Here is a 20,160-nt window from a genome sequence, read left to right on the forward strand (position 1 = left end):
ATGGCTTTTTCCTACTAAAGATGCATTGTATGGCAAGATTTCTCCTGTTCATTATGCATACCTCTTGAAATTAAAGGAACCCAAGCTTACACTGCTTTCAAAATACATGCAGACAGTAAAAACAAAGGAAAGAAAAAACATTTCATCAGAATTCTAAAGGCAGTTCTGGCATTCAAAAAGTATACACATTGAACTTACAAAGATGACCCTCCAAGTTGACTTTCTAGATGCATGGTAACCCTCACAGCAACATATATCGAACGACTCTTCCTGATATCAGTCATCTTAAAGTGCTTCTTTCAGAGGCCTCGTGAGGTAGCAGAGTTATGAAGGCCATTTTTTGACTTAATTAAAAGCTACTAAATGTTTTTCAGGAAATGAAACCCTAATGTTCTGGAACTATGGAGGGAGCCAATGTCTAATTCCTTCTCCTACCAAAAATACCCCTTATGTAAAAAGGAGCATGTTTATGTATGTGTTGTCATTTTATCCAATTATATAAAAATTGAGCATTAGACTGGATTGTAAGGAATTTAAAAAAAAATTTCAGAAAATGGATAGCTCCTCCCCATATCACGCCATATCCCTGATGTATATCTCACCCAGAATGAAATAAACTTCAACAATGAGTATACTTCATCAATGCAGACAGACATATGCTGAAAGTACATTTGTTAAGATGTTCTTACATTTGATAGATTTCCACATTTTGTTTTTGATGATTCCTTGTAATTTCCATGACTATGTAGGCCTCCCTATTTGAGATGTCTGTACTAAAAAGGTTCTGTACTAGTGCCTTCCTAATGACGGGACTTGGTTACATTGCAGACCTATGAGATCCTATGATTCCTGTTGACAATCCAAGAGACTAGAATTTAAGGAACTTAAATTAACACAATTAACTATAAGCTCTTAAGGCTGGGCATATGGAATAAAAATGAGGTTATCCATAGTGGCATGGAATGTATGATCTTTATTATTTTTTAATCCATCAATCTAAAACCACACATACTAGATCAAACAGGAGTACCACAGTATGTTTTATTTTGCAGGTATTAATTAGTTCTCTAAACTGATACATCCAAAACTTTAGTTAGCAGCAAGATCAGTCCTTCTAAAGCAGCTTAGATGAAAAACAATTCTTTACATTCATGAGTTCAAAGTCATACTGTCTGATCCACTGTTGTGTTGACATAAAAATGAACTCAGCAAGCAAAGCTAATTGATCACTCAGCTCATAGATTTTGAGCTTTCTGTATCTTATTGGAGTTGAAGCAGTTTTTAACCCTCTGTTAATATTCTGTATTTTAATTCTCAAAGAATTAAATATACATATTTTCTAATTAATTAAGACAGAGCCATGATAACTATTGAGGAATTAGTGATATTAGTCTTATGCCCAAAATGTAGAATGCTTGTAAATGAACCCATAATTTTGAATGTATCTGAATTTCCAATGTATATGCTTAGCGAGGTCACAAGCTGATTTAATTAATCTGGCTTCTAGACAATCATCTTAGAAATATGTATTGAAATGAAGCCACTATTCTTTATGGTGCCATCATTTTAACCAAATGCTTTTATAACAAGCAGTTGTTCTCCAAAGAGAACATGTTAAAAGAAAACATTCTTTACGTACTTAGCAAATAGAGAAGAGTGTGAATCTGCATGTCAGAGCTATAGAGTTCTAGAGGAGCTGTAATTGAGCAATCTAACTTTCTACTCCAGTTTGGAATATATGTTTTTGAGATGTACATATAGACAAGACAGTAAAGGAAGATTTTGATAAATTTTCTTTAACAAAATTTTGTAATTCCAGTTATTGGCAAAGAGTTCTGGCATGAGTTAATGGCAGCAATACAGTGGTGAGCATCTGCATTGTGCTGAGAGGTAGATTGGGACTTAATCCTTGGATTTAATAACCAACTCACTTTAGTTAAGGTTCAGGTTTAACTTTTTCAATCCAAAAAAAAAAAAAAAAAAATCTGAAGTGAAGGCAGATCTTTGGGAACTTTTGTTTTTAGTTGAATGTAGAGATAAAATAGCTTGATAAAATAAACATCTGACTTACACTAATGATAGGTGTACAAAGCAGCCATTTGGACCCTAGACAACTTCAACACTATGTTTCCAAATAAAAGGGTCATTCGACAGCTGAACCAATCAAGCAAACATGGGGATAAGCGGTCTCTAGTACCTTACTCCAGAAGCCAGAGCCATCAGAGTTCCCTACAGGGATATAAATCTACATCAAGATCAACAAATTTACAGGATAGTCTTGGTCCAGCTTTGGCTAGGCAGCCATCTGATTGACAACACATCAGGGCCCACTAGCCTCTAGAGTAAGCTCTTGTTGCTGAGAGAAAAAAGAAATCAGTATATGAAAAATATCAGCTAGAGTATATTCATGTAGGGAATTGGAGAGTGCAGGAGGCACACAAAGTATATAGAGTTTTTGTTTTCAGTGCAGGATAAATGAACCTTCTCAATAAGTTAAGGCTCTGAGGGGAAAAAAACTTTCTAAATAACAACTTAATAAACCATAACCCATATAGGTGTTCCAAATCAACACCTTTTTAAAAAAGCTGAAGGTCTTACTTCATCCTTCAGTGTAAATGTCAAGTCTGAGATAATCAGCAGATTTCAAACTCCAGAACAAAAAAATAAAAAAAGGAAAAGAAATCTCCTTGTTAAAATATAGTAGTTACTAACAGTAATGGAGAATACAGCCAGACTTTTTGCTATTAAATATAATATGAAGCCATTTCTTTCTTAACAGAAAAACATGGATTTAAGTAATGCTAATTAGGAGGTGGGGAAAGGAAGTCTTATCATGAATTGAGTTTCATGTCTGCCACCAATGAAAATGAATTCATTATGTTCTTAAATTTTTTTCCTGAAGCAAGTTAAATTCTCTAACAACTTTGATATTACAAGTAACATCAAAGTAGTAAAATATAAGTAACTGTAACATATAAAATTACACATCAGTAAAAATGCTTTCATAATTGGATCCAGGGCTTAAAATCATTATTGCCTTAAAAAATTATAAGCCACAATTGTTCTTTTAATTATACTTTAACAAAGGAAGAAAAAAACAGAAAAAAATTGTTCCTAATATTTTTTGTCTTAAATAAGTGTACTCATGCCCAAGTCAGCTAGCAAGCCACTGAAGTTAGTCTGTATATCTTACACAATCTATTGCACAGCTGGTCCTGGCTTTTAGCCAATGGAAAAGTAACTTCTAATTGCAAAAAAACCCAAAAAGCATTTGATTTAATTGATTACACAGACTGATAACCAGTACGACTTTTCCTTCTTCCAATCATATAAGAGATAAAGACAACAATTATAAGGAAGCCCAAGGCCACACCCACTGTAACAGGAATAAGAAAGTTGAGGTCAGAGTCAGCAGAACATTCTTCAGCTGTTAGAAAAGAACAGACAGCAAGGAAAGTAAGTTAGTAAAGAATGCAATTAAGTAGGAAAAAGCATGCAAGAAACAAGCATTTTGAAAGCGTACATAGCTTAGTCCTTTATAGCATTACCTCTATTTTCTTATTTGCTCAATAACTCATTATCACTGTATCCAAAATCACATGAAATTCCTCAGTACAAAAAGCAGAAGGTAAGGGAAGAATGGGAAAGGGCCCAAAATAGATAACTGTGCTTGCCTAATATGGGAAGACTTTAGGTCTGATTGTCTAATAACACTGGGGAAAGGAGCCATCATCCACACTTAAAACCACTGCTTGTGTATTTCCTTACTCTCTTTCTCCTTTGCCACACCTATAATTAAAGTATAAATAAGAATTCTGTATAAGTAATAGAATTTAAGTTAAAAAAAGGATCGAGAATGTACTATGTGTGTGTGTGTGTGTGTGTGTGTGTGTGTGTATATATATATATATATATATTTTTTTTTGCACAGGCATTAGGTAGCTATCAGATTATATACAATTAGTTTTAGCTGAGCAGTGGCCTGGAAGAATAACACCAGAATCTAACACATTGCAGTCCATTCCGCCGAACCACCAGGAAAGCAATGTGTGCAATGTAGATTTTGAGTTCTAGATTCAGACAGAGCTGAGTTTAAATCTTGACTCCTTCAAGTACTTGCCAAAGGACCTTGGGCAAGTTATTTAAACTGGGCCTCACTTTCCTCTTCTGCAAGAGGGGGATAATAATACCTATAAGGTATTTGAGGATTAAATACAATTATATTTTGAAAGCATCTGATACACATCAGGAGGTCAGCAAGTGTTCATTCCCTTCTCTTTTCTTCTTATGCTCATGATCCCATCTGAGGAGGATTAGGTTTTGAAGTAGCAAACAGACATCAAAATAGGAGTGTTTTGGTATATTACTATTGAAAAAGCCAATATCAGTATTTAAAAAAACCAAAAAACTTAAAACATAGTACAGAAGCCCAAAGTGCCCAATTCTGGTCTCATAATTTCAAGTGTAAACCAGATTGCTGTTTTACTGTTGAATGACTAGATTTCATTGGGGGCAATTTTTATCAAAATGCTAATAATAGTTGCGTTGCCCACTTGATATGGAAACTCAATAAATTTCACTCCCCTTTCCGTAAAATTATGGGGTTAGAGTAAATAATCTTTAAGGTCCTTTCCAGTAATAGCTAATGAAATTAACAAAATGTGTTATCTGGTGTGATTTAGGACTGAGCAATAACTTGTCTTTTTCCTCTAATTTTAACTTTTCCTCCTCTTGTACTTTTGACATTCATAAAAATGTTGCTATGGTTCTGAGTATATAACATTCAGTAACTACATTAGCCTATGTTGAAATAACTTACTGTATTTTACTGAAAGCTCTCAGAGACTGACAGCTGGGCAACAAGATACACTGCATTGTTAATCAGAAAGTTACAGAAACTCTGATCATGCCAATATATACTTACAATGCGTTAATAATACTTCAACCCAGAAGTCTTCTCATCTATTAATCTTTCTTTTTTATCTATGTTTCGTATCTGTGCTACTCTTATACCATGGAATATGCTTCAACAAGGGCTGATTGTATAGCTCATTTTAATGCCAACAGCTTCTCTTTACACCCCCATCTATGCACTGCTCCACCGGGGCCCATCTTAAAGAAACAAGAGTCTAGTTGCTATGCTTCACTACCTCCCTTCTGAGATTGCTGTTAGCTTATATTTCATAAGTACCACTCTGATGACAACACTAAATAGATTTTAATGCTCCAGAGATCAACAAGATGAGGTAGAGAAACACAACACAATCTGTCCTAATTAGTTCATAGAATACTTCTATCTTTCAGTACTAATCAGGCATCCAAAGAAGAACAAAACAAAAACAAAAAAGGAAGTGGTTAAATATGCTTGAATCTTTTCAGTCTACATTGCTGAAAAACAAACAATTCTCTTAAAAACTCTAATTCTGAAGCCAGTTTAAGTTCTGTTGGAGCCTCTCGGGTCTGTATCATCCCTAGGGAAAAATCACCAACCTGAGGTACCAACTTCATCCTTAATTTGAACTCAGAGAAATCAGCAAAAGTCACATAACCTTTAAAATGCTGATGGTCCTGAGGACATTTCCTACTTCATTCAACTGAAAACCAAGTTTAAGCATATCTGATGGGCATTTACACTACATCAATATTTAATGAACTTTATGCAAAGGCACAGTGATGAGTTTAAATCATGATAGACCTTATACATTGAAACGGAACACCAGTAGTGAAATGATATTTATTAATTCTATTAAGACACAACTACATATTTTATTTTTATAATGGCCATGTAAGTTCAAGGCATACTTCAAGGTTAGGATCAAAATTTGGCCAAGGCTTCTTAAGATAGACTTTAAAACATTGCACATCAATGTTCTTTTGAACAAGTTTGTCTCCAGGACTAGTAAATATTATACTTTGGATTTTAAACTGATCAAAGAGAACAGGTTTCATTAACAAAAACTGATCCCAAAATGCTGGGATTGATAAAAGAATTAAAGTTTCAACAAATCAAATTTAAGAAGCAAAGTGTTCTAACAACTGAAAGGTAAGAAAACCTTGTTATTTGCATGTATTTTTATATTATCAATCAGCTTGCAGATTCTAAAATTGCTCATATCCAGCATGATGGCGCTTGAGACCAATAAAATAAGCCAGCAACACTAGAATAAGTACTCCTGCCAAGGCTGCTCCCACCGCTATGGGCACAAGGAAGTTGTCGTCATCTGCACTGCAGTCTTGAGCTAGATGTGGAGAAAGGACAATTGAGAACAGAAACAGTGACAAACTTTCAAATCTGTGAATTTTTGAGTAAAATGACAGCACTTCCAGACAAGCATATTTTGTTTTTTTACACCAAGGCAAGTCATTGGCATTCATTATCCGCAAATGAGATGTTCCACAAAAGTGATTTTCCAAATAGCCAAACCATACACTTTTAAGTATCAAGTCAAAATGCGGTCATTTGGGATGAAAAAAATATATAACATGGTCACATACTTCCCAGATTTCTTAAACAGAACATAATGAACAAACATAATGAGCCTTTCCTCGATGATCAGGCCATGAGCTTTCAGAGGCAAACTGTTATGATGTCGAAGAAGCATAGTGCTTCAAATACTGCTGATTGTTAAGTATTAACTCACTGAATGAACAACCATACAAAGCAGAGATAAGGACTCAATACATAACAATCTGAGGTCATTTACTAATGGGAAAAGAGATATAAGCAGGACCTGATGACATAATTGTTAGCCTCAAGATTCTGAGTCTAGTGTGAAGAGTCAGACAAGAAAAATCAGTGGTTATAATTTCAAATTGTGTTGTGGTAGGAGGAGGCAACACAAAGTGCCATGTTAAAATTTCAGAGTCACACTCAAGCTCAGCCTTATTACATAAGACACACTGTGAAAAGGTGACGCTTGAGCTGAGATTTTAAGGATGAGTAGGAATTAACGATGCGAGTAATGGGGGAAGGGCATTTCAGGTATAAGAAATAGCAAAGACAAAAATATGGAGGGTAAAAAGACACAGCACTTCAAGAGAAATGCAAGCAGGCTGGCATAGCTAGAACAATGGATCAAAAGGTATTCTTGGCAGGACAGAAGGCAGAAAAAGTGTACCAGGACCCAAATCACAAAGGTACTATATGCCCTTAGGTAGTTTGGCCTTATCCCGATTAAAAAAAAAGATTTAGCAGCAGGGTACTAAGCAGGATTTCATTTCAGAAGTTATGGCAGATGGAAGTAGTAAGGTAGGAGGTGTCTCTATCACCAGAGTTCAGGTAACCAATAATATTGTTCTGAGCTGGATTAATGAAGTGCAGAAGAAAAGCAGAAGGCATAGACTGGAGATCAAATTAGAAGGCAAAATTGACCAAATGGATGTATGGGGTATAGGAGTAGGAGGCAATAGAATGGTTTCTGATTCCACGTTTGACTGATTATGTAGATGCTGGTGCCATTCATCATAACAGAAAATAGAAGAGGAAGAATAAATGTATTTCAGTTTTTTGTAGTTCTGTGGGGCAGGGGGTGAAAGGATATTTGGAAGAGAAAGATGCTTAGTTTTGGACATGTGAGTTTAAGATACCTGTGTCCTTAGTTGAGCACAATGGTTTACACCTGTAGTCCTAGCTACTTGGGAAGCCGAGATGGGAGAATTGTTTGAACCCAGGAGTTTAAGACCAGCCTGGGCAACATATCAAGAACCTATCTCTACAAAAAATAGAAAAATTAGCTGAGTGTGGTGTCATGCACCTGTAGTCCCAGCTATTCAGGAGGCTAAGGTGGGAGGATCACTGGAGCCCNAAAAAAAAAAAAAAAAGACTATGTCCTAACCAAGTGGCTGTATGAACCTAAGTAGTAGTTAAAACATGAGCAAGAACACTTCTCAGTAAGGGGAAGCAGAATAAAAAGAGGACCAGAGACAAAGCCCTTGGGAACACCAATACCTGTAGGATAGACAATGGAGTAGGAAAAAGAAGTAAAAGGGGAGGTAGAAAATGGAAACAGAGAAGCCAGGGAAGGAGAGTTTCATTTCGGGTGGGAAGATAGCAAATAATATTAGAGAGCTTTGAAACATGTTCACTGGCTCTAGCAGTATGAAGGGTGGGAGATATGAGTAAAACTGCTGCAGGTTTAAGAGAAAATGGGAAGTGACTGGTTAGGACATCAAGAACTTGGGCAGGGTAACAAATACTCATTCTGAGAAGTTTAGAATGATTAAGAGAGGACAAAAGGGAGGTAATTAGAAGGGGGACACAGGGACAAGAAAGGACAGCTTCAGGTTAAAAGAACTTAAATAGGATGAGGGAAACAGCCATTAGCAATTGAGAGATAGAAGATGCTGAATGGTACAAGGTCTCCTACATGGTAAGAGAAATGAGATTTCAGAAGCATAAGACATAAGAACTCAATACTTAACAATCTGGGGTCACTTGGTAATGGGGAAAGATATATGAACGGACCCTGCTGACATAACTGTTTGCCTCAGTTTAATCAGGAAAAGAAAACCTACTCTGAGACTGGAGAGAAGGAAGGAAGGGTACAGTTGGATACACTTGCAGGAAGGATGTTAACTGCTACTTCTACTTCCCATTTCCTGTCTTGTTGCCCTAGTTCTCCTCCTAGCTTGCAATCTGCCAGGGACTGATAAATCAGATAACTAAGCTTATTAGAACTGGGTCAAAGATAGGACAAATAGGCTGCATGGCAATTCTGATTATGCTTGTATTCAAGAAATGTGCCAAGCTTTCCTTCCCTTACCCCGCCCCACTAGCCTCTGGGGCAATAACTAGGAACAAAATGCAACCCTGGAGTTTATGAACTTTTCTGACATCGACTTTGGCTGCCAGTTCAATTATCATTTCTTTAACTTGCTTCTTGGTTCTGTTAAGAGGTTGCCAGATGTAACCTGTGAATAGATGGTGTTAAGAGTCCCCAGTTAGCACCTCCCCTTCAATTTCCCAAATTACCACCTAGCCCATAAACTATTAGATGACACGTACCATAAAGCATATGCCTTGGGTTTAATATAACTTGGTTTTTAAAAAATTCATTAGTAGATTAATTTCTTATTCTGGCAACAGACTCATAGTTCTCTATTTCCCAAATTGGGTATTTGACCTAGTACTGAAACAACTTTCATAAATACTGCCAATAAGGCTTTCACGTAAGACAAATATTCCCAGAGTAGCTCAAAAAGGCAATTCCACTAATACAAAGATCTTTCTAGATACTGTCACTTACTTAAAATGCTCTCAATTAGTATGTGAAATATTAATTTATAATAACTTGATTTTATGAATTCAACCTTCAAAAATTATTTAGGTAATGGGAAAAAATTTTTGGTAAAACAGTAACTTTAAAGGGATCACATTCTGAAGAAAAGAAAATCTCACTCTATAAGTCATTTTAACCTGATCTACTTGCCTAATGTATACTTAACACTGTATTGAAAATGATTCCAGGGAAAAGAAAAGTGTATTTGCAGAAGAATTTAATAGCCACAGAAGCAATAAAGATTTTTAAAGATTAAAAAGTTCCATCGCTACTAAAATTTCAATGAGAAGTTTCATGTAGATTAAAATTGCTGTCAATCTTCAATTTTCTGCTAGTTCAGGTATTTTTCAAATACAATTTTCAGCACAAGAACTGGAAAGCTGAGGTATACATTTACAACAAAAACTAATAAAATTCCTCTTAAAAACCAACTGAGGCCGGGCACGGTGACTCACGCCTACAATTCCATTACTTTGGGAGGTCAAGGCAGGGCACAGTGGCTCACATCTATAATCCCAGCACTTTGGGAGGCCAAGGCAGTCGGATTACTTGAGGTCAGGAATTCAAGACCAGCCTGGCCAACATGGCAAAAACCCCTTCTCTACTAAAAAAATACAAAAGTTAGCTGGGCGTGGTGGTGCTTGCCTGTAATCCAAGCTACTCAGGAAGCCGAGGCACAAGAATTGCTTGAACCTGAAAGGCGGAGGTTGTAGTGAGCTAAGAACGTGCCACTACATTCCTGCCTGGGCAACAGAGAGAGACTCCATCTCAAAAAAAGAAAACAATTGAGTCAAAACTCTTTTTGGAAGAATCAACATTCTTAGGTGACATCTTAGGTGAATCACATTCTTAGGTGACACCTTATTTGGTATATACATTTTATATCTACAGCTAGTGCTCAACTTATGACCACGGTCGGGACCGCAGACCGATCATAACACGATTTGGTCATAAGTTGAGTAGGCTATATGTACAGTTGAAATGGTGCACGCGGAGATGGTAGTGCTGCCGGAAGCTGGTCCGCACTGTCGTATGCCCAGCTGGGCAACGTTTGCGCTGCCAGACGCGGAGCAGTCGTGGCTAGCGGTTGTGGTCGTAAAGTCGAATGGTCGTAAGTTGCATAGGTGGTAAGTCGATCAATACCTGTATAATCAAACTGTTTTAAATAAATCACATGCATGTGAAAAGATTCAGGAAGCTACTCAGTATCATTCATGAATATCTATACCAGTTTCAAAGACAAGAAATGACAATTATTGATGGAGAAAGTTAGCTATCAGGGTAAAAGAAAAGGAGATGGGTGGAAGATAAGCCTAAGACAATTGAACATTATCTACCTAAATAAACAGATGAAATGCTATAATCTTAAAAATGTCTGAGTCTTATAAGAATTCTTCCTGAAAAACTGCAGGAAACTTAAGTGGTGCATCTTACACTGAACTTATAGTATGTTCTTGATATGTAACAAATAGCTTCTTATCAGATTCTTTTTAAAATACTAGTATGAAATACTAAGATGCATTCCTCTGAAATGCAAACTATCACTCAAAGAAATGAGTAGCAGGATTTTAAAGCCCCCACCCCCTGGATGAAGAAACTAAGATACTAGAAACAGCTTGGCCAAAGACACATGGTAGCTAACTGCAGAGTTTGGAGCCGTGATGACTAACTGGCATTCACATGGCTTAACTGAGTAATCAAGAGAAAAGTTACCAGCTACATTGCTAAGTTTTCTTATGTGATATAGTAAGGTGACTGGGAAGCTATCAGTATATGGAAATTGGAAGGCTCAAGTATTTTATGGTGATCTAAGTAAGAGAGAGACAGCACACAATCCTACACAGGTTCAAATCAATAGCTCAATATGTAAAGCTAATATGGAAAGCTGCAAGGTAAAGCTACTGTGTATTATGCAGAGATATTAAATGTCAACCTCAACTTAGGAATTGAGAACCGTGTACAAAAAGATACTCCAAAGCTTTTATCATGAAATAAATATTCTAGGTCACTGGCATCAGGTTCAGCAGGGGAGCTTACACACACATACACACACACACACACACACACACTCTCTCTCTCTCTCTCTCTCTCTCTCTCTCTCTCTCTCTGTCTCCTCACTAGACCCACTGTGTTAAATCCTCTAGGGATGGAGCCTGGAATCTATTTTTATAAAACACTTCCCAGGTGAATCTTTATTCTATAGCCTGCCTACCATCAGTCAAAGCTTATGTATGGGACCATTCTTCCAGATAGTAATACACAGACGGAACATCAGAACATTTTGCAAATAATTTAGTTCTACTTCTAAACAGTTCTAAAGTTTTTCCTTTTAAATGAAATTGCCATTATGTAACATACAAAATCTTGACTTTAACCAACGGGAAAAAATGTGAGCAAATTGCCTTAAGAAATAAAAGAATCTTTATTGTTTTAGAAGCAATTTTGAGTAAACAGGCAAATATCTAAAGATACCATACATCAACTAGTGGTTTAAACATTTGAGGGAAAAACATGGAAAGTATTTACATAGGCCAGTTTCTTTATACAAATGCTAACACATGAAAAACACCCAAAACCAAAGAGGGTTACCATTAAGGTATGAACCCAATAAAACAAATAAAACTACAAAAGGTACAAAGAACATGTAGCTATAGGAAAAAATAATAGTGTAAATAGCAGTATATAAACTGGCCCATGTAAAATACAAAAATATTCACTGAAGTCAGGCTTTCTATAAAACAGTGTTTATTAGAGGTATTTTACTATGAATCAGGCATATAATCTGAATGTAGAAACTTCTAGAAATATTAACAGCATTCAGTCAGTGCCACGCACTTGTGCTTCCAATTATTTTTTTTAAAGCTGCTTTGTTTTGACTCATGTGAAATAGTTAAGGCCTACATTCTTATACGCATTATCCATCTTATAAGGTTAAAAATTTCACACTAAAACACGTTTAAATAAAAAATAATTTTGAAAAATCACATCTTATTTAATCTTTAAGAAGTGTTTTAAGCTGGTAATGCCACTAGCTGTAGCTCTAAGAGAGGGGTTAGTCAGGAATCTGATCTTGAGCCATAATAGTTTTCAGGCTAAACAAATAACAAATTTAAGTGACAGAAAATATTTATAATTCCAATATAACTCAGTTATATTGTTATAGAAATACACATGCTAGCATGCAACTGCCTATATATGTGTGCATATATATACATCTGTATGTGTGTATTGATCCATTCAATATCAGAATTTCGAAACCCAGATATTTTCTCATTTTCCAGTGAATGGGAGGCACATAATCCACCCCTCCAAAAAACCCCCAAAGCAACCTTTCATATATGGCTGTATATTAACAATTTTAATATTTGCTCATACATTGCAACACACACCAAAATACTTCTAGAAGCAGCAAGAAATATTTGATGTGTTAACCATCAAGCTGATGTATTTTGCTTTCTCCTATGGTGCATCTCTCAGAGCACAAAACTAAACACAAAGTACATGAATTAATACTGAGTCTACCATAACGAATAATAACAATGAAAGTTTTGATTAGCACAGAAGCATTTAAATGTGAAGTCAAATTAGCAATGTTGTAGCAATCAGTGCAAGCTGGAAACAAAGAACAACTTTTTAATGGATTAAGAGAAGACCAAGGCTTTTAAGTTAGAAGTAAGTTTTTGTTTTTTTTTTTTTGAAACGGAGTTTCGCTCTTGTTGCCCAGGCTGGAGTGCAATGGCGTGATCTCAGGTCGCTGCAACTTCCACCTCCCAGGTTCAAGCGATTCTCCTGCCTCAACCTCCCAAGTAGCTGGGACTACAGGCGCCCGCCACCATGCCCGGCTAATTTTTTGTATTTTTAGTAGAGACGGGGTTTCACCATGTTGGCCAGGCTGGTCTCAAACTCCTGGCCTCAAGTGATTTGCCCGCCTCAGCCTCACCGTGCCTGGCCTAGATGCAAGTTATTTTATAAGTATAAGTGCACTTCGTTATCTAGGTTCTAGGACATACTGGCATTTCTTAAGAAAAAGATAAGAATAAAATATATCACTACCAACAAGAAATACTGGAAGGCTAAAGAGAAATCTGCATAATTTTAGTAATGCATGCAGAGGCCAATTTATGAGCACAAAATACTAATGCCCTCAATTGGCACTGGCAAGCAATTATCTCTAAAGCACCTAAAAAAATGGATTGAAATGCCCAGTTGGAATAATCTCATATCTTGCAATTTAAAATATTGAAATATCCAATTTTTAAAAAAAGAATTAAACAATAAGATTAATACCTATTCTAAATTTTAAAAGGCTTTTGTATCTTTTGTCATTACAGCTACATAAATACAAATGTATTCAAAACCCATTAGAAAAGCATTTATTGCTAAGAATATAATAATACCAGCCCCTGTTCCAATCTACTAGTATATCTCTCATAGGTCGAATATGCAGCAATGTCAAATTAGCTAAGTTAACCTGCAAAAAAAATCACAAAAAAAAAAAAAAAAAACAGAAAAAAAAAACACCAAAAAAAAAAAAAAAAGCAAAAGGAGCAAGTACAAATCCACTGTAGAACATGTTGTTCCAACTCGACTACATGCAGGGAAAAACATATCTTTCAAAAATTGTTTTTTCTAAACTATTTTTAGTCTGAATGTCTAAAATGAAAACACTGAAATACTACTCAAGACAGTAAAATAGAACCTATAATCCAGTGATTTTGTACATCTTTTGCTGTAGAAATAACAGTTTTTAATTTCTTGGTTGGAGAAACCAAAATCAGGCAACTAATTTGTAGTTTATAGTTTTTTGTTTAAGTTTGAAATCCCCCATACTACCCATTCTAAGAGCTGGACTGCAACTAAATATACCTTAAATTGACCAGTATTGCATGTTGGAACTTGTACTTGCTTTTTTCTTTTGTAACAGAGATCACGTATGGATTAGTGTTACAGAGTCTGATATCCAGCATAACTTTTTCTTCTGCCAATTAGGTAAGCAATCACTATAACGATAATCAAGCCTGAAAGACCAGCACCAACTATAATTGGGATTAGAATGGTGTCATCATCCAGCGAACACTCTTGGGCTGTAGGTGAGAAAAAGTGTGTAACAAATAATGAGTATAATCAAAAAAGAATGTCCCAAAGTAAAAGATGTTGATTCAAAAGTCAGAAATGTTCTTACAAGATCAACTTCAAGTAACTAAGACAGGTATACTTTTATGATCAAGCTATAGAAAATTGGGAACTGTTCTAGAATTAAAATCCTAAGACTTACTTTGTCATTTCATTTGTTTATGTGTATATATTGCAGATATTCATATATATGAATACACATATATTCATTTATATCTATAAACACAGCTCATATTATAATGTGTATATGCACACATTATATATTATATGTGTACATATTATACATACGCACATGTGTATATATGTATATGTATATGCACAATTATATATAATATAGTGTACATGTAATATATATATACACACATGTGTATATGTTTGTTTATATTCCAAATCCTTTCCAAAAGAGGAGTATTACTTTATCAGAAATAAAGGGAGCTAATCTAGCCCACTTTCACATAGGCAGATTAGCTCTCAGTGGTAGAGTGAATGTCTTTTGGGAAAGTGGAAACAGTATCAGGGAGGTATCATGTGATGAGAATAGCCAGGCTGGCCTGGAGTCCCTTTAGAGTAGGGGGTCAGCAAGCTGTAGCCCATGGGCCAAATCTGGTCCAAGAGCTAAAAATGGCTTTTATATTTTTAAATGGTTGAAAAAATATTTTGTGACACATGAGAGCACATAAAATTCAAATTTCAGTGTTCATAAATAAAGTTTTATTGGATCACAGCCATAGTCATCTGTTTATGTGTTGCTGTTTTTGTGCTACAATAGCAGATTTGAGTAGTTACAACAGAGACCATATGGCTCCAAAGCCTAAGACACTTACTGTTTGGAACTTTACAGAAAAGTTTGCAGATCGTGACTTAGAAAATATGATTTTAGTGGCTGCAAAGTCAAGAAACTGGGACCTCTTACTAATTTGAGTGTGCTTACTGCATTTCTTATCTGGTCAGGGGTGGCAGCCTAAGGGGGCTATTTTCTTCTATTTCTAGAGAGTGGTCTGATCCAGTAAAATCCAATCAACACTCTTCTACCTTACTGCAATTCTATTTCTTTCCCCATACAGTCAAGTATTACCTATGCATTGCATTTATAGATACCCACAGCCAAGAACCTAGTTCCACAAATGGATTATATATTCAATATCAGTATTAAATGCTGCATATCTCTTTGGGTGATATTTTTAATTCTATATACATAAAAACCAAAGTTTCAAATTAAGAGAAAGAGCATAGCTCATCTCTATTACAGCTGACTAGATAAACAGGCTTGAACTGATGATACTAATACTGCAAATAATTTTAAACTATAAACACAAATCTGGACTTAAAATTAGGGGAATAATGAAGGGGAGCCAGATAAAAAGTCCAAAAATAAAGCTAGTAAAGGATCAAAATAATTGAAGTACATAAGCAAAACAGGCAAAAGGTAAAATTAATTATTAAAAATATTTTTAAAGTGTAACTAACATCTTCAGTCACAAGAATGGTAGGGTGGAGACCTCAATTTATTGTAATCTAACCAAGTCAGACTAAGTAGTCAACACCACTGCAAAAGCAGTTGAATGGCTCACAGTATATTCGCTTTTAAACACAGCTTTCACATTTCCTTCCAAACCACACAATTAATGGTTAAAAACGATGTGGATTATTTGAATAGCTCTGCTCAACAGAGTTGTGATCCACAAACCCCCAGTTTTAGGTAATGGGCTTAAAAGGACAAGTCAATTAAGGAACTTTATGTACTTTTTTTCTTCATGCAAATTTTAATCTTGTAATGCTAAATATGTCTTTCATATTCGTATGAACACATTATAATGAGCCCTTCACAAAGGTTTCATTAAAAATCTAATAAATACCACCATTAGCCCTGAGTGATCTTCAAAAAGCCTCATTCACACTGGCACATGCTTTGAAAACTCTCCAGATCACATTGGCTGGCAAAAATACAGTTCATGATATCTGAGGCTTTGCTATCGCTCTTTATCTTTGTCTTAACAAAATCAGACCAAACTGCTTTCATTCAGGTATGAAAATGTTTCCAGTGAAAAGATGGCCCCAGGAAGCAGATGCAAGATGCTCAAAATTGCCGCTCCCAAGTACCATCTTCCCTACAAATGAAAACCTGTACTTCAAATAAAGCTTCTATCAGTTTTTGGCTTTAAGAATTTTGTTGCAAATGATTTTAAGATTAAAAAAAAAAAAAATCATCTCAGTTGAGCAAAATGATGAGCCAAATACAGAGTTGCACAATTTGCTCAAGGCTATGAGACCTCTGGTGAATTCATATTCCTCTATTTCAACGTTTAAATGTCTATGATTCAAAGGAAAAGCTACCTATCAGTCAACATAAGAACATAAATTATTAATGAAGTTTGCTTGATTCTTACCTGTAGAATACTTTCCTTCTATCACATTGAAAGGCTGAACCCTTAGATCAAAAGTATTTATCTGAAATGCTCCAGACACTGAAACAGTCTGCTCTTTGTTGCACATATAAGAACTTCCCAGGGGGGCATCCCAGTAGCTGAGATTGTTATTTGCAATGCTGAAAACTTCAAAGAAAAGAAACAGGTTAGTAACTTCTTATCCTATCAACATCAAAAATGGGAAAGGGCCAGGTATACTGGCTCACGCCTGTAATTCCAGCACTTTGGGAAAGCCATGGTAGACAGATAGTGTGAGCCCAGGAGTTTGCGCCCAGCCTGGGCAACATGGTGAAACCCTGTTGCTACAAAAAATACAAAAAAAAAAAAAAATTAGCTGGGCATGATGGTGTGCACCTGTAGTCCCAGCTACTTGGAAGGCTGAGGTGGGTGGTTGGCTTGAACCTGGGATTAATCTGTGGTCGCACCACTGCCCTCTAGCTTGAGCACAGCGCAAGATCCTGTCTCAAACAAACAAAAAAGGGACAGTCCTCAGGGTTTTTCAGAGAAGTATGGGAGCCTGGGGGACAAGATCAACCCACAAAAAGGAATTTTTACCATCACTAGGTTCCCTTATCTTTCTATAGATGTTTCTATAGTCTAAAAATCAGTCCTATCCTTAATTATTATCTGCCATACTTTGAAAAGATAAGATACAGGAAAAGAACATCATAGTTCTAAGTTACTGATTTTAAGGTATGATCAAGGTACACTTTTTACATAGCATCTTCTGTCCCATTAAATAAGGCACTATTTGGTAATAAGACCATTATGATTTCTAATCCTTCAGGGTAACCCATACTCTTTTTTCCCCAGACCAATGCTTTGCTTACCAGAGCCATTAACCAAATTCACGCTGACGTTCACTTCCTTCAGATAGAATCGGTTTTCATTTTTCTGTTTGAAAAAGAGCTTCCAGTTAATCAACATATGACAACTGTCTACAGATAACAGATACAGTTAATATCTACAGAAAAAAATCAATCTAACACTATCACACAGAAGAAAAAACCATGCATTAAAATAAACTGCAAGCAAGTAAAAGAGAACTCAAAATCTAACAGGAACCCCTTTCCTCTATATTTTGTTCCAACTTTTGGAGCATAGGTGTAGTCATGTGGATCTTGGACACTTGAAGGTTTATCCCCTCAATTTTATTCCTCCTGTCACTTGCTGAGCCTTCACCACCTCTAGCCTGGATCACAACAGCCTCTTAAGTGGGTTCCTCCAGCCTAATCCTCCCTTTTCACTGCTATTATCTTTCTGAAGTACTCATCCGATCAGCCAGTCGTTCTTACCATTTCAGAGTGCGAATACTCCAGGAGCTACCAAAATGAACCACACTTCAATCCTGCCTTTACCCTGTTTGCAATCTGCCAGGGAAGCTGAGATAAACACATAAATAACCATATTACAAAAAAGGAAGTGAGAAGTTATGAAAATAGGAGAGAAATCACTTCCAACTAAGGGAGGAGAAAAAGTAATGCCAGCTTAGGGATGGGGCATTTTGAACTGGGCAGGATTCTCTTAGGAAAAATGTAGGAAAAGGGGTATTTGAGAGAGCAACAGCATAAATAAAGGCAGTTAGAAAATAAGCATAATCACAAGGTTTTATGCTAGCATTTGAGTACTTACTAAGTGCCTAGCACTGTTCTTAAAACTTTACATATGACGCTTCGCTGAGTAATTACAATACTCCTATGCAATAGGTGCTGTTATCAGCCCCATTTTGGGATGGAATAATTGAAGGACAGACATGTTAGGTAACCTTCCCCAAAGCTACATGGTTAGTAGTCAGTGAGCTAGGATTTAAATCCCAAAAGTATGGCTGCAGAGTCTATGTAATGATGATTAGTATGTTCTCCTACCTCACAAGAAGTACACAGAGGACAGGGTGAGGGAAACACCCTGAATGAACTGTAGGAAGACTAAGGTTCATAAAGAGAGAGTGAAGGCTAAAAACTCCGGCTGCGTTGCAGGGGAGAAAGGAGGGCTTGAACTACCTGGCCATGGACTTTAGATGTTACCTTGTTGGCAAAAGAGAAACATTGATGGTTTCTGAGGAGAAATGTGCTTTAGGACCGTCAAGCTGATACAGAACATTGGAGAAGGTGAGGAAGAGGAGCAATCAGGCAGGAGCTGTTTGAATGGTCCAGGTGAGAAGTAATATGGACTGGACCCAGAGCAAAGGCAATGGAGAGTAAAAGCTAGGGGACAGACTTGAGAGAAATTTCAGGAGGAAGCATAAAGGAGGACTTCATACCCTCATCACCTCCCTCCTCTACTTTGGCTACATCTCGGCTTAGCATTCAAGACTCTCCACAATCTGTCCCAATGACTTTTCCATACTTCACCAAACATATAACACTCCTCATTCTTCCAGCTGCTCCTGATTATGCCCTTTACCCAGGGATAATTTACACTTTCCCGCTTACTCTCCTTATCTCCCTATATACAAATCTGACCCATCCTTGAAGGGCCAGCTCAAATGCCATCTCTGCCATTAAACCTTCCTGACTCTCCTCCAGCCAGAATGAGCCTCTCCCTTCTCCATTCTCCTGCAGCACTTTGTACTCTTCTCTGGTCTGGCATTCATCCCATTTCACATACACCTTCCACAGTACTCTACTGCCCACAGAACTGAGTTCAAAAGCCTTGGCATGGCATGTAGGCCTTTCACAAAAACGGTATTATTTGTGGATTTCTCCCATTACCACTAAGCTGTGGATGCTTTTAAGAATACTGACTTTCTTCTTCGTAACCTATCATAGCAGCTTGCATATAACGTGCTCGAATGCTATAAATTCTCCTAATGAGCATCTATCACGACAGGGTTAAAGGCAATAATGGGCCCCACTGAACTCTGGCGATACTGCAGGTGTCTCTTGATTTTTCACAGTGCCTGGAGCATGATTAAAACGTCACTGTTTTGGATTACATTTTAAAATAGCCTGCTGGGTAAATTAAATATTGTAATTCTTAAATACTAAACATTGCCCTATGAGAGTCAAAAGAAATCATGTTCCTTTTAGGAGCCTACCACAGCCAGAAAGATCAATCACTTGAAAGGAATAAACCCAAAATACTACTTTCCTTGTTCATATTGACCATAACCTCTATGAGGTAACTTTAAAAGAGAATGTGCCTGGGTGCAGTGGCTCAAGCCTGTAATCCTAGCACTTTGGGAGGCTGAGGCAGTTGGATCACGAGGTCGGGAGTTTGAGAACAGCCTGACCAACATGGTGAAACCTTGTCTCTACTAAAAATACAAAAATTAGCCAGGCGTGGTGGTGCACGCCTGTAATCCCAGCTACTCAGGAGGCTGA

General features: G+C 36.6%; 1 protein-coding gene across 3 annotated transcripts in view; it reads right to left on the reverse strand.

Annotated features, from left to right (window-relative positions):
* Positions 1-953: 953 nt before the first annotated feature.
* LAMP2 (lysosomal associated membrane protein 2) overlaps positions 954-20,160 on the reverse strand; it is a 43,852-nt gene continuing 24,645 nt past the window's right edge. Inside the window, exons 7-9 of one of the 3 annotated variants that reach the window (XM_017516341.1) lie at positions 17,668-17,731; positions 16,799-16,963; positions 954-3,427 (exon numbers count right to left, since the gene is read on the reverse strand). In XM_017516341.1, the coding sequence (XP_017371830.1) occupies positions 3,285-3,427; positions 16,799-16,963; positions 17,668-17,731 (372 nt within the window). In that variant the 3' untranslated portion in view covers positions 954-3,284. Of the gene's footprint in view, positions 3,428-5,716; positions 6,240-12,970; positions 14,363-16,798; positions 16,964-17,667; positions 17,732-20,160 lie in introns of those variants that run through there. The other 2 variants (XM_017516342.2, XM_017516343.2) reach the window with 2 other exon arrangements.

Source organism: Cebus imitator, unplaced genomic scaffold (genome assembly GCF_001604975.1).
Source record: "Cebus imitator isolate Cc_AM_T3 unplaced genomic scaffold, Cebus_imitator-1.0 Scaffold580, whole genome shotgun sequence".
In the NCBI taxonomy this organism is placed as follows: Eukaryota; Metazoa; Chordata; class Mammalia; order Primates; family Cebidae; genus Cebus; species Cebus imitator.